The sequence below is a fragment of the Stegostoma tigrinum genome, chromosome 26 (genome assembly GCF_030684315.1).
Source record: "Stegostoma tigrinum isolate sSteTig4 chromosome 26, sSteTig4.hap1, whole genome shotgun sequence".
In the NCBI taxonomy this organism is placed as follows: Eukaryota; Metazoa; Chordata; class Chondrichthyes; order Orectolobiformes; family Stegostomatidae; genus Stegostoma; species Stegostoma tigrinum.
Window position 1 is genome coordinate 50,889,321 of NC_081379.1, and position 16,099 is coordinate 50,905,419.

The 16,099-nt window shown below is 44.1% G+C and overlaps 1 protein-coding gene across 1 annotated transcript in view; it reads right to left on the reverse strand.

The window, feature by feature from the left end:
- si:ch211-225b11.4 (thyroid adenoma-associated protein homolog) overlaps positions 1-16,099 on the reverse strand; it is a 248,624-nt gene that overhangs the window by 211,208 nt on the left and 21,317 nt on the right. The window contains exons 3-5 of the mRNA XM_048556638.1: positions 14,720-14,783; positions 13,845-13,872; positions 9,737-9,882 (exon numbers count right to left, since the gene is read on the reverse strand). Of these exons, the coding sequence (XP_048412595.1) occupies positions 9,737-9,882; positions 13,845-13,872; positions 14,720-14,783 (238 nt within the window). The remainder of the gene's footprint in view (positions 1-9,736; positions 9,883-13,844; positions 13,873-14,719; positions 14,784-16,099) is intronic.

Consider the following 16,099-nt stretch of genomic DNA (forward strand, 5'->3'; position numbering starts at 1 on the left):
CATCTTTTAGACACTGTAACTGTACCTGCAACCAACATTTCCTTAGGAAATTCATTCCATACATGTGCCACACTGTGTAAAAAAATTGGGCCATGTCTTTTACTAAATCTTTCTCCACTCACCTTAAAAATACGCCACTTCGTATCATCATAAAATCCCTTCAGTGGAAACAGGCCATTTGACCCAACAAGTCCACCCCTCCAAAGAGCATCCCACCCAGACCCATTCCCCTACTCCTGTATTTCCCATGTCTAACCCACCTAACCAAAATATCTCTGAGCAATATGGGCAATTTAGCCTGCGCATCTTTGGACTGTGGAAGGAAACCCAAGCAGGCACGGGGAGACTGTGCAAACTCCACAGAGAGTCGCCTGAGGCTGGAATTGAATCCAGGTCCCTAGCACTGTGAGGCAGCAATGCTTAATCACTGAGCCACCGTGCTGCACCTTGGCTTAAAAGTCCCCACTCCAGGGAAAATATACCTCCCATTTGCCTTAACCATATCCCTCATGATGTTATAAACTTCTATAAGATCATCTTCAACATCCTATGCTTCAGTGAAATAAGTCCCAGCCTATGTTTATAACTCAAACCCTCTGTTCCCAGCAACATCCTGGTAAAAATTTTTTGAGGCCTCTCCAGCTTAATAATATCCTGCCTATAACAACTAGAAGTTGACACAGTACTCCAGGAGAGGCCTCATCAACATCCTGTACAACTTCAACATAACCTCTCAGCTCCTATGCTCAAAGATCTGAGTGATGGAGGCAAACATGCTAAACGCCTTCTTAATTCTTCAGTTACTTCATTCTCTGACTTGCTCTCGTCCATCTTTTATCATTGTTGTTTTCAGATTCAAAACCATCTTCATCTATCTTTCTATTTACTCAACTTCTGAGGATCACTCCACACTCCAATTGTTTACATGTTTCCCTTAATAAAATTAGCATGTCTTCCCACTTAGATACTGGTCCCCTTCCACTACAGAGGAAACCATCATTTATGAATAGGTCTTTCCTGCCTCAGAAGAGATCTGAATGATCCAAGTGCCTGAATCCTTGAGCATTGTACCATCTCTTCAGCCACTGAGTTATCCCCTTTATCATTTTATTCTTTGCCTTGGCACCAGGAGTAAGCTAGACATTACTGCTTTTGAAGTGATAGTAGGAACTGCAGATGCTGGAGAATCTGAGAAAACAAGGTGTAGAGCTGGTTGAACACAGCAGGCCAAACAGCATCAGAGGAGCAGGAAGGCTGACGTTTCGGGCCTAGGCCCTTCTTCAGAAAAGAAGGGTCTTTCTGAAAAAGGATCTAGGCCCGAAACATCAGCCTTCATGCTCCTCTGATGCTGCTTGGCCTGCTGTGTTATTCCAGCTCCACACCTTGTTATCACTACTTTTGAAGTCCTGTTTTGCAATCTTCTACCTGACTTCTTACTCTGTAAAGCTGTAACCCTTTCTCCAATTATATCATTCCTACCAATGTGTACAATAGCTTCCTGTTTCTCACTCTTCCTTTGAACAAAGTGCTTCACACATTTTGATACATCTTCAATCCTGTCACCAGGAAAGTACCATACTACATTCTCACTCTCGGATGTAGAATCTCCTATCCGTGCCCTTGACAGGAGAGTCCCCTTAACAATTATTCTTTGGAATGCTGTCAAACCCTGCCTAACAATAAGATTCATTCTCAGTGCCCAAGATCTAACTGCCTCTTCTATTTTCCTCAAAGTGACTATCCTTTTCGACAGTACCCAAAACCGAGTTTCTGTTTGAGAGAGGAACAGCCACATAAGACTTCTGAATTAACTTCTTACCTTTCTTGACAGTCACTCATATCTGACTGATCCTGCTGTATAATCACTTCTCGAAATCGACTGGCCATCTAACTCAATGACATCAAGCCTAAAAGTAATAGCTTTCAATTGGACGTTTACATTATGTAAATTAAGTATCCTTACCCAAGGAATTAATATGAAGCATGCAAAAAAGAAAGGAAACATATAAATCTTAAAATCGACACTTTAGGTGAACAATTGAATTAAAAAATGACTCCTTCTCAAGTGGTCCAGCAGACCACTTTCAATCTTAGAAGACAGAACAAAGAACAGTTCAGCACACTACAGGTCCTTTGGCCCTAATCCTAAGGTCTGTCTAACCTGCACTCCGACCTAATACTATCATACATATGCCTATCTAATAGCCACTTAAATGCCCCTAATCAGGCTGACTCCACTACCCTCTCCGGCAATGCATTCCACGCCCCGACGACTCTGAGTAAAGTGCCTATGACATCTCCCCGAAATCAACCTCCACACACTTTCAAACTATGTCCTCTAGTAATAGCTACCTCCACCCGAGGAAAAAGTCTCTAGCTGTTCACTCTATCTATACCTCTGATCATTTTGTACACCTCTATCAAGTCACCTCTCATCCTTCGTCGTTCAAAAGAGAAAAGCCCTAGGTCTCTCAACATTTCCTTGCAAGGCCTTCCCTCCATTCCAGGCAACATCCTAGTAAATCTCCTCTGCACCTTTTCCAAAACTCCTACATCTTTCCTGTAATGAGGCGACCAGAACTGGACACAATACTCCAGTTGTGGCCAAACCAGGCTTTTATATAGCTGGAGCATAATTTCATGTCAATCCTTCTATTAACAAAGCACCCCATACACATTCTTAACAACTGTATCTACCTGATGAAGGGTCTAGGCCCGAAACGTCAGCTTTTGTGCTCCTGAAATGCTGCTTGGCCTGCTGTGTTCATCCAGCTCCACACTTTGTTATCTTGGATTCTCCAGCATCTGCAGTTCCCATTATCTCTGTATTTACCTGGGTGGCAGCTTTCAGGGAAGAGTGGACATGAAGCCCAAGATCCCTCTGCTCCTCCACACTGCCAAGAATCTTTCCATTAACCCTATATTCTGCTTTTAAGTTTATCCTTCCAAAATGAATCGCCTCACAATTTTCAGGGTTAAACTGCATCTGCCACTTCTCAGCCCGGCTCTGATTCCTATCAACAACCCTTTGTAACCTAGAACAGCCCTCTGCACTGTCCACAAAATGACACATCTTTGTATTGTCCGTGAACTTACTAATCCACCCTTCCACTCCTTCATCCAAATCATTTACAAAAATCACAAATAGACGAGCCAGGACAGATCCTTGTGGTACACCACTCATAACTGAGCACCATGTTGAATATTTCCCATCCACTACCACCCTTTGTCTTCTAAGGGTCAGCCAATTCTGAATCCAATCTGCCACATTTCCCCCTATCCATGCCTCCTTACCTTCTGCGTAAGCCTACCATGGGGAACCTTATCAAACATCTTACTTAAATCCATGTATACCACATCCACTGTTCCACCTTAATCCACGTGTTTGGTCACCTCTTCAAAGAATTCAATAAGGTTTGTCAGGCATGATCTACCCCTCACAAATCCATGGTGATGATCACGAATCAAACTGTGCCGATCCAAATGATCATAAATCCTATCTCTCAGAGCCCTTTCCAATAATTTGCTCACCACAGACGTAAGACTAACTGGCCTGTAATTTCCGGGGTTATCCCTATTCCCTTTTTTGAACAAGGCAGTGACGTTTGCCTGTCTCCAATCTTCTGACATCATACCCAGGGACAGTGAGGACGAAAAGATCATCGTCAAAGGCCCTGCGATCTCTTTCCTCACTTCTTATAGAATCCTTGGATGATCCCATCAGACCCGGAAGACTTATCTATCTCCAAGTTCCTCAAAATTCCTAGAACATCTTCCTTACTAACATCAACCTCCTCTAGCCCACCAGCCTGTTTCACACTGTCCTCCTCTACAAATAGGTCCCTGTCAGTTGTGAATACTGAAGAAAAGTAAAGTATTCATTAAGGACCTTTCCTATCTCTTTCGGCTAAGTGCACAAATTCCCTTTACAATCTTTGATCGGCGTCACCCCTTCTCTGGTCATTCTCTTATTCCACACACACGTGTCAAAAGCCTTGGCAGTTTTCATTGATCCTATGGGCCAAGGTTTCCTCATGCCCCCTTACAGCTCTTCTAAGCCCTTTCTTTAGCTCCTTCCCAGATAACCTGTATCCCTCTAGAGCTTTTTCCGTTCCTTGTAGCCTAAACCTTACTTAAGCATCCTTCTTCCTCTTAACCAGTCACTCAGCCTCTCTTGAAAACCAAGGCTGCCTCACTCAATCGCATCTTCCCTGCCTGCTTGGCACACGCAGCATGCATTCCTTAAACAATCTCCACATTTCAATAGTGCTACTCCCTGACAGCATCTATTCCCATTTTATGTTACCCAGTTCTTGCCTAACGTAAGTGTAATTACTCTTCCCCCAATTATAAACCTTACCCTGCTGTATGTACCTATGCTTTTCCATGGCGATTGTAAAAGTAACAGAGTTATGATCACTACTGCCAAAACACTCTCCTACCAACAGGTCTAACACTTGACCCGATTCATTGCCAAGCACCAAATCCAAAAAGTGGCCTCTCCTCATGCTGGTCTATCTACACACTGTGAAAGGAATCCTTCCTGAACGCACTGGGCAAAACCTGCTCCATCTGCACTATTACAACTGAAATGTTTCCTATTCAATATTTGGAAAGTTGAAGTCACCCATGACTACAACCGTGTGACTTCTGCACCTTTCCAGTACCTGCCTCTCAATCCGGTCCTCTACTTCTCTGCAACTATTAGGGAGTCTGTAAAAAAGCCCCAGAGTGACTTTTCTGATGAAGGGTCTCGGCCCGAAGGGTCAGCTTTCCTGTTCCCAAGATGCTGCTTGACCTGCTGTGTACGTACTGCTCCAAACCTGGTTATCTCGGATTCTCCAGCATCTTCAGTTCCTATTATCTCTCTCCAACAAAGTGACTGTTCCTTTCTTGTTCCTGAACTTAATCCAAACTGACTCAGTAGACATATCATTCTCAAACTGCCTTTCAGTAGCTGCTATACTAGTCCTGACGAGCAATGCCATTCCCGTGCCTCTTTTACCACACTCCCCCTTTCTTTTAGGGAATCCTTGGATGATCCCATCAGACCCGGAAGACTTATCTATCTCCAAGTTCCTCAAAATTCCTAGAACATCTTCCTTACTAACATCAACCTCCTCTAGCCTACCAGCCTGTTTCACACTGTCCTCCTCTACAACTAGGTCCCTCTAAGTCTAAGCATCTAAGTCCCGGAACTTCCAACAATCATTCCTCTCCCTGAGTTACCCAAGTTTCAGTCATGGCCACAACGTCGTGGTTCCAAGTACTGACCCATGCTGTAAGTTCACCCATCTTATTTCTTCCAGCATTGAAAATGTACGCGCCTCACACCATTTCTGTGTCTGCAATTACGCTCCATCAACCGCATTTCTTTATTAACAACCTCACTCCCTGTTGTGTCTGTTGGAAGGCTGAATACCTCATCCTCTGAAATACAAATCTGGTTCCCCACCCCTGCCAATCCCATTTAAACCATCCCATATAGCTCGAGAAACCTCCCTCCCAGGATATTTGTGGCCTTCTGGTTCAGGTGCAACCCATCCTCACCGTACAGGTCCCACCTTCCCCAGACTATCCAACTATCCACATAATGGATGCTCTCCCTCCTACACCAAGCCCTGTAGCCACGTGTTTAGCTGCACTTTCTCTCTATTTCTTACCTCATTATCACGTGGCATTGGTAGTATTCCAGAGATAACTACCCTGTTTGTCCTGCACTTCAGCTTCCAACCTAACTCCCTGTATTTGTTTCTCACATTCTCTGTCCTTTTCCTGACCTGTCGACAATGGCATTCCCCTGGTAGATCATCCCCCCAACAGTATCTAAAACGGTATACTTATTATTGAGGAGAACAGCCACAGGGGATTCCTGCACTGTCTGGCCTTTCCCTTTCCCGTTCCTGACAGTCACCCAGCTACCTTTTTGCTGAACCTTGGGCTTGACCATATCCTTATAACTCCTCTCTATCGTCCCCTCAGCCTCCCAAATGATCCGGTGTCCATCCAGGTCCAGCTCCAGTTCCCTAACTTGGTTTTAGAGGAGGTGGAGTTGAGTGCAATTCTCGCAGGTGAAGTCAGAGGGGACACCAGCAGTGACCCTTACCTCCCATATCCTGCAAGAGGAGCATGCAACTGACCTAGCTTCCATGCCCTCTACTCTGGATTTCCAGAAGAATAAAACAAAAGGCTTAGCTTGGCCACCCTCCACACAGTCTTTCTGTTTGGTTAGAGGAGGAGGATGGGTGGGAGACACGACATGTGTAGTGTTTCGGGTTTAGCCAATCTTTTGATAAAATAAAACGTCATTCCAGAGCCATTCACATTTATACCTCTCCAAAAAGCTCCGTAAACACAACTCCATTTAAAAAAAGCTACTCCATGGTTTAAAAATATCTCCTTTGTGATGTTAAAAAAAACTCTCCTTCTATGCGGACAATTTTAGAGAACAAAAGAAAATCAAACCATCCAAGTGTAAGTCTCTCCAAAAGATCAGTTAATATAACTTCTTTGCTGTGTGTAACTTGCTTACAAACATAATGCAGGTTAATTACTGGTCTCAGGACACTACGGACAACCTGGCACCAGGATGATACTGTGCTCAGGGACTGGCAACTAACTGAATGCTGAATCGGTTAATCAAGACCGGGCTGGTGCTAACCAAACAGCCACAGTGAATGTTGGGAAATATAAGGGGAAAAAAAACACATTGAGCGATCAATGGTTTTGGGCAGGATGCAGTGTTGCTTTTGAAGCTCCCAGACTGGGGCGTACTTTTGGGTTTTGTCCTCTCTAGTTATTCTCCAGTTACTGACTTTTTGAAAGCTCTGAGACAAAGAATCCTCGAAGATAATAAATAAGTTTAAGTCTCCAGGAGTTTGCGGATGCTGTTTGCATTGACCAGTGACTTTGGATTTCCAGCAAATGCCAGTAATGTAATCCATGATCCAAGGATTTCACAAAGGCCTAAAGACTAGTGTTGAAATAGTTATTGAACTGTCAAATTCTTTTCTTTCTTAATTTGTCTTTCAGCTGTGTCTAACTGTCTGTTGGTTGGCGTATAAATGGAGTATTTATGATTAAGGAAAATTGAGTTTAAATCATAGATATTAATTACATGGCACAGCACAGTGGCTCAGTGATAGCACTGCTGCATCACAGCGCCAGGGACCCGGATTCAATTCCACCCTCGGGTGACTGTCAGTGTGGAGTTTGCACATTCTCCTGTATCTGCATGCATTTCCTCCCACAGTCCAAAGATATGCAGGTAGGCTGATTGGCCATGCTAAATTGCCCATTGTGTTCAAGGGCATGTCGATTAGGTGCGTTATAGGGGAATGGGTGTGGGTAGGATGCTCTGAGGGTCAGTGTGGACTTGTTGCGCTGAAGGGCCTGCTTCCACAGGTCCTGCTGTGATCTAGATTACCTTGTAGTTTAACTCTGTTCTGCTAAAGTTACATTCTTAAAACAAAAATTACCAATTTCTTATTAAGTTATTATACTTGTTGTCCAAGATCTGTACTTTGTAAAATATGGGAGTTTGGGACAATTGAGTAATCTTAAGGGTCACTGAAAGTGTTAGAAAATCCAATGATAGTGAGGCTGATTGATTTCGTTTGCTCCCTCTGGGTCTTAAAACATTGCTTTAGCAGATGCCACAGTACTGAATGGATAACCCTTTATAAGTGAGCCAGTGCTCTCTCTAATCAGTGGAAGCATCCAGAGAAGGAAGGTTGAGAACAAACCTTCTGATCAGCAAGAACCAACTCAACAGATTTTATGAACAAAGATGACCAAACTGCTTTCCCAAGTTTCCTTCTATCCATTTCTCTTTCCTCCATCTGTGGGGGGGGGGGGGGGGGGGGGGGTAGTTTACAATAGGATCAGAGTTACATTGCTTGCTTGTAGCTAGATTCCAATTACTTGCAATGAATAATAATTCTTGTTAAGGACAGAAATCTGGTCTATGCTTTCTATCAACTTGGCCTAAAAATCAAGTGAACTGAGGAATCAGAGATAATAGGAACTGCAGATGCTGGAGCATCCGAGATAACAAGGTGCAGAGCTGGATGAACACAGCAAGCTAAACTGCATCCTAGGGGCAGAAAATGATGGGTCTAGGCCTGAAACGTCAGCTTTCCTGCTCCTGGGTCCAGGCCAAAACGTCAGCTTTTCTGCTCCTACGATGCTGCTTGGCCTGCTGAACTGAGGAATCTTTGTGTCTCCTTTTCAAAATGTTTTTGACTTCTATGATAACTCCAGGGGCTTGATTTTTAGCAAGCTATGTCAGTAAATTGTGACAATGTTCATTCCTGCACATGAGGTACACACATCACATAATCATGGAATGGTTATTTTCAGAATCTGTGCCCTTCATTTTATACTGCCTCACCTCATTCTTCCTGCAACGATGAATCACTTCAAACTTCTTTGTATTCAGTTTCATCTGACCTATTTCCAAAATTCCACCAGAATGTCTAAAAATCTTCCAAGTTTTGAGCCATCTGATAATTTCGAAATTATATCCCAGGCACCATGATCTAGATTATTAATATTTTGGAGTAGATTTGTAGCTCAGGTTGTGGGTGTTGAGGTTGGTTGGCTCGCCAAGCTGGTTTCTTGTTTCGCAGATGTTTCGTTGCCATGCTGGGTAACATCCTCAGTGCAACCTCTGATGAGGCATCGGTGTGCTTTCCCACCTGGTTTACTCACTCATCTCAATCCAAATGGGCAGGAGAACCACCAATTTGACTGGGACAACACCAAGATTCTGGGACAGGCTAGGCAGAGACAGGCACGAGAATTCCTAGAAGCATGGCATTCCATGAAGCATGCTGTTAATAAACACTTTGAACTTGACTCCAAGTACATTCCATTACGAAGGAAAACCGAAAGTGAGGCAGTCCATCTCAACGGACACCAGAGTTTAAAAACAAGGCGGGAAAACACACCGACACTACATTGGAGTCTGCATGGAGGATGTTACCAAGCATGGAAACAAAATGTCTGCGAAACAAGAAACAAGCTCAGCAAGCCAACCAACTTCAACAACCTCAACATCATTAATATTGATAAGGAAAAGTAGAAGTCCTGACCCTAACTCCGGCAAGATTACAAGAAACCTTCCTCTAGTCTGAAAAACAACTTCATCAGTATTATCTATTTTCTGTCACTGTCCAATTCCAATTCAGGCTGCTACTGCCCTTTATATCCCTTAACCACCAACTTTGCTGGCAAGCATATTATGTGGCACTCTATAAAATGGTTTCATGTCCATCACGGCAATCATGCTCCTTAAACACTCGTTGTTAGCTCATCAAAAAACCCAAGAAAAATTGATTTAACAAATCCTGGCATCCCTTAACGAATCTGCATTTGCTTGAAGGTCACTGTTATCCCAAATTATCATCATTTCTAGAAGTTTCTCGACCACCAGGGTGAAACTAGCTGGCCTGGAGTTTTTTGGATTTATCCTTGTATCCTCTTTTGAACAAAAAATGTAACATTTAGTTTATAATTTCACAAATTTTATTTATAAAATCGTTGAGACACTGTTACCTCAGGAGTGTCCTTATGAATGGTAGTGACAGTCTACGTTCCACCTCAGAGACATAGACAACTGACAGTGAATAGGAGAGTGCTTATTGTGAAAGAAGTCTTGACACTGGCATTCAATATATTAAATTATAGCAACTACAAACAACATCAAAAAGGATAACCAATGGAAATGCCTCACCTTGACAGTTAGATGAGTCCAGTCTTTGTTGCCTTTGTTCTCGGACTTCAACAGGTGGCTGAAGGTGTCAGACACTCGGTTTAACAGCAGTTCCAGGTGATTATTGCAGGTAAACCAGCTCACATTTTTCTTTACACAAGCACTGACTGAAAGAGTGGCAAAACGTCAGAGTTATTGCCAGTTACAATCAAACGCCACGCCACAGAAGGGTTAACAGTGTACTTAATAAAAAGAGACAACCTGGGATAATGAGATTACAGGGTTCAACTATGACAAAACCCCAAGAAAGTCAAACATATAGCCAATTTGGAATGTAGCATAAATCCACTCCATAATGGCTAAAGACTCAGAATAGAAAGAGGGTAGCCAGCCCAGGAGATAAGGATCAAGCAACTGCAAATTAATTTACAAAATGGAGGCATGAAGATGGAAGGGCACAGGATCAGATTTTCCACTTCTATCTCTTGCACTGGGTTCAAATCCTGCCCAAGCCAACACAATGAAGACTCCTCTGGTTGCAATCTGTAGGTTCCTGAAGTAAATGTCAGACACTTTCAATCCAGTTCCTGCGCAAAACTAGCAAAGAATGACAGAGTCAGTACTGGAAACAGTTTACACTTAGACAGTGCAAGACAGTTAAATTCAGGATTGTTCTCTGGGCAAACGGAGTTTTATTCTGTACCTAAGTCATGCTGTACCTGTCCTGAATAGTACACTAGGAGCCAGCCACCCAACAAATATGAGTACCAACAACTAAACTCTTAAAGCAAGCATGCAGGAAACCAAAGAAGTCCTGTAGCACTTGCTAAACACAAGCCTCTGTTTGCAAGATCAAGGCTCATATTGGGATCTTGCTGGTTTTCTTTCGACCTTCTGGCACAGAGGCAGGTTTGCTTCTATATTGCACCATGTGACCAATGCATTAAAAGGATCCAAAGAGGATTCTGGACAGAGCATTATTTATGGACCAAAAACAAAGTCGCTGGAAAAGCTCAGCAGGTCTGGCAGCATCTGTGGAGGAGAGAACAGAGTTAACATTTCAGGTCCAGTGGCCCATCCTCAGAAATGGGGGAGGGGGAAGGGGATTCAAATAAATAGGGAGACAGGGGGAGGCGGATAAAAGATGGATAGAGGAGACCAGCAGGACAAAGAGGTGGGGGCGGAGCCAGTAAAGGTAGGAGTAGGTGGAGCGTTAAGAGGAGATTGGTCAGTCCAGGGAGGGCAGACAGGTCAAGGGGACGGGATGAGACTGCTAGGTAGATGGGGGGGGGGGGGGGGGGGGGGGGGGGGGGGCGGGGGGGATAGGTGGGAGGAAGAACAGGTTAGGGTGGCGGGGACAAGCTGGGCTGGTTTTGGGATGCGGTCGGGGGAGGGGAGATTTTGAAACTTGTGAAGTCCACATTGATATCATTGGGCTGCAGGGTTCCCAAGCGAAATATGAGTTGCTGTTCCTGCAGCGCCGTGTGGCACTGCAGAAGGCCCAGGATGGACATCTCATCTAAGGAGTGGGTGGGGGAGTTGAAACGATTCGCGACTGGGAGGTGCAGTTGTTTGTTGCAAACCGAGCGTAGGTGTTCCACAAAGCCGTCCCCAAGCTTCCGCTTGGCTTCCCCAATGTAGAGGAGGCCACATTGGGAACAGCGGATACCGTATACCACATTTGCAGATGTGCAGGTGAACTTCTGTTTGATGTGGAAGGTCTTCTTGGGGCCTGGGATCCTCACGCACCACCTCACCAACCTCCGGATCCTCTGGCACTTCCACCACCTGCAATCTGACCCCACTACCAAAGACATCTTTCCACGCCCAGCTTTATCTGTTTTCCAGAATGACCACTCTCTCTATGACTCCCGCATCAGCTCCACACTCCCTACCAGCCCTACCACCCCCAGCACTTTTCCCTGCAACCGCAGGAGTGCTACACCTGCCCTTATATCTCCCTCCTCTATATTGGGGAAACCAAGCTAAGGCTTGGGGACCGCTTTGTGGAACACCTACACTCAGTTCACAACAAACAACTGCACTTCCCAATTGCAAACCATTTCAACTCCCCCTCCCACTCCTTGGATGGCATGTCCATCCTGGGCCTCCTGTAGTGCCACAATGATGCCACCCAAAGGTTGCAGGAACAGCGCCTCATATTTCGCTTGGGAACCCTGCAAGCTCAGTGATATCAATGTAGATTTCACAAGCTTCAAAATCTCCCCTCCCCCGACCGCGTCCCAAAACCAACCCAGCTTGTCCCCGCCTCCCTAACCTGTCCTTCCTCCCACCTATCCCCTCCTCCCACCTATCAGCCTCGTCCTGCCTCCTTGACCTGTCCATCCTCCCTGGACTGGCCTATCCCCCACAACTCCCCACCAATACTTACCTTTACTGGCTTCACCCCCAACTCTTTGACCTGTCGGTCTCCTCTTCACCTATCTTCTCCTTTATCCATTTTCAATCCGGCTCCCACTCTGTCCCCATTTATTTCAGAATCCCCTTCCCCTCCCCCATTTCTGAAGAAGGGTCTGGACCTGAAACGACAGCTTTCCTGCTTCACTGATGCTGGTTGGCCTGCTGTGTTCATCCAGCTCTACACCTTGTTATCTATAACCATGTTTGTAAAGGACCTTGAATAGTCGGCATCAATTGTAAAGAAATCAACTGTAATTTTCTTGGTAGTAGGAATTAATGATCCATAAGACTGGCAATTTTTGACCTGGAATCAGTATCAACAGGAAGTAAGTTAAAACACAGAAGCTGCGTTGAGACTGGCAGATATAAGGGAGAGTTACAAGGCAAATGATGGCTGTGAGCAGAAGGCAATCAGCATAGAACATTACAGCGCAGTACAGGTCCTTCGGTCTTCAATGTTGCGCTGACCTGTGAAACCAATCTGAAGCCCATCTAACCTACACTATTCCATTATCATCCATATGTTTATCCAATGACTATTTAAATGCCCTTAAAACTTGGCGAGTCTACGAAGACAAGTGCAACCAAAGAAATAACAAAGACAGAAATAGGAACACAAATTTGTATCAGGAGAAGTCAGTAAAGTTCCCAATGAAAAGACTGATTTTCTGTCTAGAGTAAAAAGGAAAACAGAATTCTAAAAGGTTTTACAGAAGCAATGTACAAGAGAGCTTAAAAGAAAGATGAAATTCTAAAAAGTGATGGACATAACCTCAGCATGTAAAATCGTTAAGAGTTTGTATTAAAAGGCAAAATCATGAACAAGGTACTATTAATCATTCAGTTAAAAAAGAACTCTCAAAAACTGTGCTAACAAGAATCATAAGAGAATCACAGAATCCCTACAGTGTGGGAACAGGCCCTTCCGCCCAACAAGACCACACCTACCCTCACAGCACCCCACCCAGACCCATCCCCCTATAACCCACCTAATCTACGTATCCCTGAACACCACGGGCAATTTAGCATGGCCACCCTACCTACCTGGCACATCTTTGGACTGTCGGGGGGGGGTACAAGAGCACCCAGAGGAAACCCACACAGACATGGGGAGCATGTGCAAACTGTATACAGACAGTCGCTAGAGGGTGGAATTGAACTCAGGTCCCCAGTGCTGTGAGGCAGTAGTGCTAACCACTGAGCCACCGTGCCACTCAAAACTGACATGGCCAGAGAGGAGAGAACGTGGCAGATGTGTGCCTTGTCAGTTTTAAATTTTACCCAGGGATTTTAGATGGAATACACCTACCAGAAATGCAAGTCAAGGGCCAATCAATTGAGTTGGAAGTCTGAGATTGAACATGGAGGCCCATTAGTTCGGAGTAAAGTAGGTGCTTGTTTGTGCCCGAGATATCTCTACATAGCTTACATTGAAAATTACCTTTCTATTGTAATTTGCCTGTTAATTCATGTATATTTTGTATTGGTTCTGATTGATCTCAAATTAAAAGCTAAAAAAGTGAAACCTTGTTGGTAATTTCTTCACTCTGAGTCACCTGGTAAATGTGGTTTATGCTTTCTCCACGGAGATCACAGCTGGGTAGATAAATGCTATGACAGCAAAGCACAGATGAAGGGTCGGGCTGGGGGAGAACAAGCACAACACCAGTCTGTGATCTGCTGAATATAAACAGAACCAGTCACATACCTGTTTGCAGCTCAGTCACTGACAGCACCTAAAAACAAGGAAGTGGAGAAGAGGAGGCAACAGAGGGAATCATGGATTAGTACAAAACAATATCATGCACCAAATAAATAATAGGTTGAATAACAGAGGGGTCAAAATGCAGGCAATGGTCAAACAGATTCTATATATATGTACAAAATTGCATGTACAAAAAGGCACAACAATGGAAAGGTACCATTTCAGTCACTCTGTTCAATGATCTATCTACCTGCCTTATATATCACATCCCTTTAAAGTTGTGGATGACAAAAATCTCAGATTTAAAGTGAACAACTGGCTCATATCAACTGACATTTGCTAAAGTGAGTTCTGAACTTCTACCACCCTTTATGTTTTGTATTATTATTCCTGAAAAGTCTGACTCAAATTTAAAGCAAATTTCATCACAGTCTAACCATGGTTTTGTATGTCTTTGGCGGGGCATCTTGCTGCTCACATTCCCTCTTTCACACGCATAACAGACACATTTTTTCTCTTCTTTTCATACAGCCGCTGATAAGTTGCAGTCCTATGAGCCTTTCATTCCTTGTCCACCTGCTGTCCATCAGCTTGGACCAGCTTAAACACTCAAGCTATACACACACACACACACACACACACACACACACACACACAAGCCCCTGGCCTAATTGCACAGTCATTGCATGCTCATTGTTTTGTTTAAGCCTGCAACCTGCTTGCTTACTGTACAGTCCCTCCAATGACAGGAGGAGAGCCAGAAAAAGCCTACCAGTAACAGCACAAAGTGTCAAGAGGGAGTGAGGGCCAACAATGTTAGGTGACAATAACATGCCCACAAACTCCCTAGTTAGTCTGGAGTGTAAACCCACACATACCCCCTGTCTCTCCAGCAGGTAACTCTGCATTTTCTTGATCACTGCATCCTCCTCTTCTATTGATCTGTTAATCAATATCAAAAACATGACTGTGAGAAAAAGGAAGACTTGCATCTGTACAGACTTGTTCACAATTATATAAGTAACAGATTGTCTAAATGCAGTTTACAGCCAATGAAGTACAATAAACTTTGTTTCAATGAGCACTTTTGATAAAGTGGCAATAATTATATACTTCAAATACCATGATCTACCACGGTGTCTGAGTATTAATGCTGTAAATAAATTATAACAGTGATGTGTACACCCCAGGCATTACGTTTCTATTACTTACTGTGTTTTTACATCAATTTTTGGTGTGTTGATATTTTACATCAATTTTTTGAAGGATGTTAATGTCTCGAAGCTTCATTTGGTCAGGATTTAGTGCAATTGTGCATATATCTTGATTATCTGGAATATCTGATCAACCAGCTCACTTCTAGTCCCATGGGTGCCAGTTAATAAGCTTGCTGTACTTTGTATTATCACACTTGTAACGTAGGACACAGAAGAAATGTCAATCTGTAGCAAGAAAATGGTGCTCTGTGGGAATGAAGTGCAGCGATTTAGGGGAAGGCAATGGGAGTGAGTGAGTGTTGCAAGCAGTGGATATGGGAGCAAGTGAGTATTGTGAGCACTGGGGATGGGCGGGAGGGAGTGAATTATGCAAATGGAAGAAATGAAAGCAAGCAAGTGATGCGAACAGTGGAGATGGGAATGAACAACTGTTGCGCGCAGTGGAGTTGGGAACGACCGAGTGATAAGAGTGGCAGAGCAGGGCAGGAGCATCTAGGGTGTTACCCGCGATGGTGATGGGAATGAATACATGGTGGCAATGGATAGGATCAAGCAAGAGATGCAATGGCAATGGGAGTAAATGGTTGGAATAATGGGAAGATTGGGGGCAGTTAATAGAACATAGAACAATACAGCGCAGGACAGGCCCTTCGGCCCTCGATGTTGCGCCGACCTGTGAACTAATCTAAGCCACTCCCCCTAGACTATCCCATCATTATCCATATGCTTATCCAAGGACTGTTTAAATGCCCCCAATGTGGCTGAGTTAACTACATTGGCAGGCAGGGTGTTCCAGCCCTTACCACTCTCTGAGTAAAGAACCTGCCTCCGACATCTGGCTTAAATCTATCACCCCTCAATTTGTAGCTATGCCCCCTCGTACATGCTGACGTCATCATCCTCAGAAAAAGACTCTCACTGACATCGTGGGCTGAAGGGCCTGTTCTGTGCTGGACTGTTCTATGTTCTACCTGTCTATCAAAACCTGTTCAGATCTTGTTGCATTTGGACACAGAGTGCTTCAGTTACTGAGGAATTGTG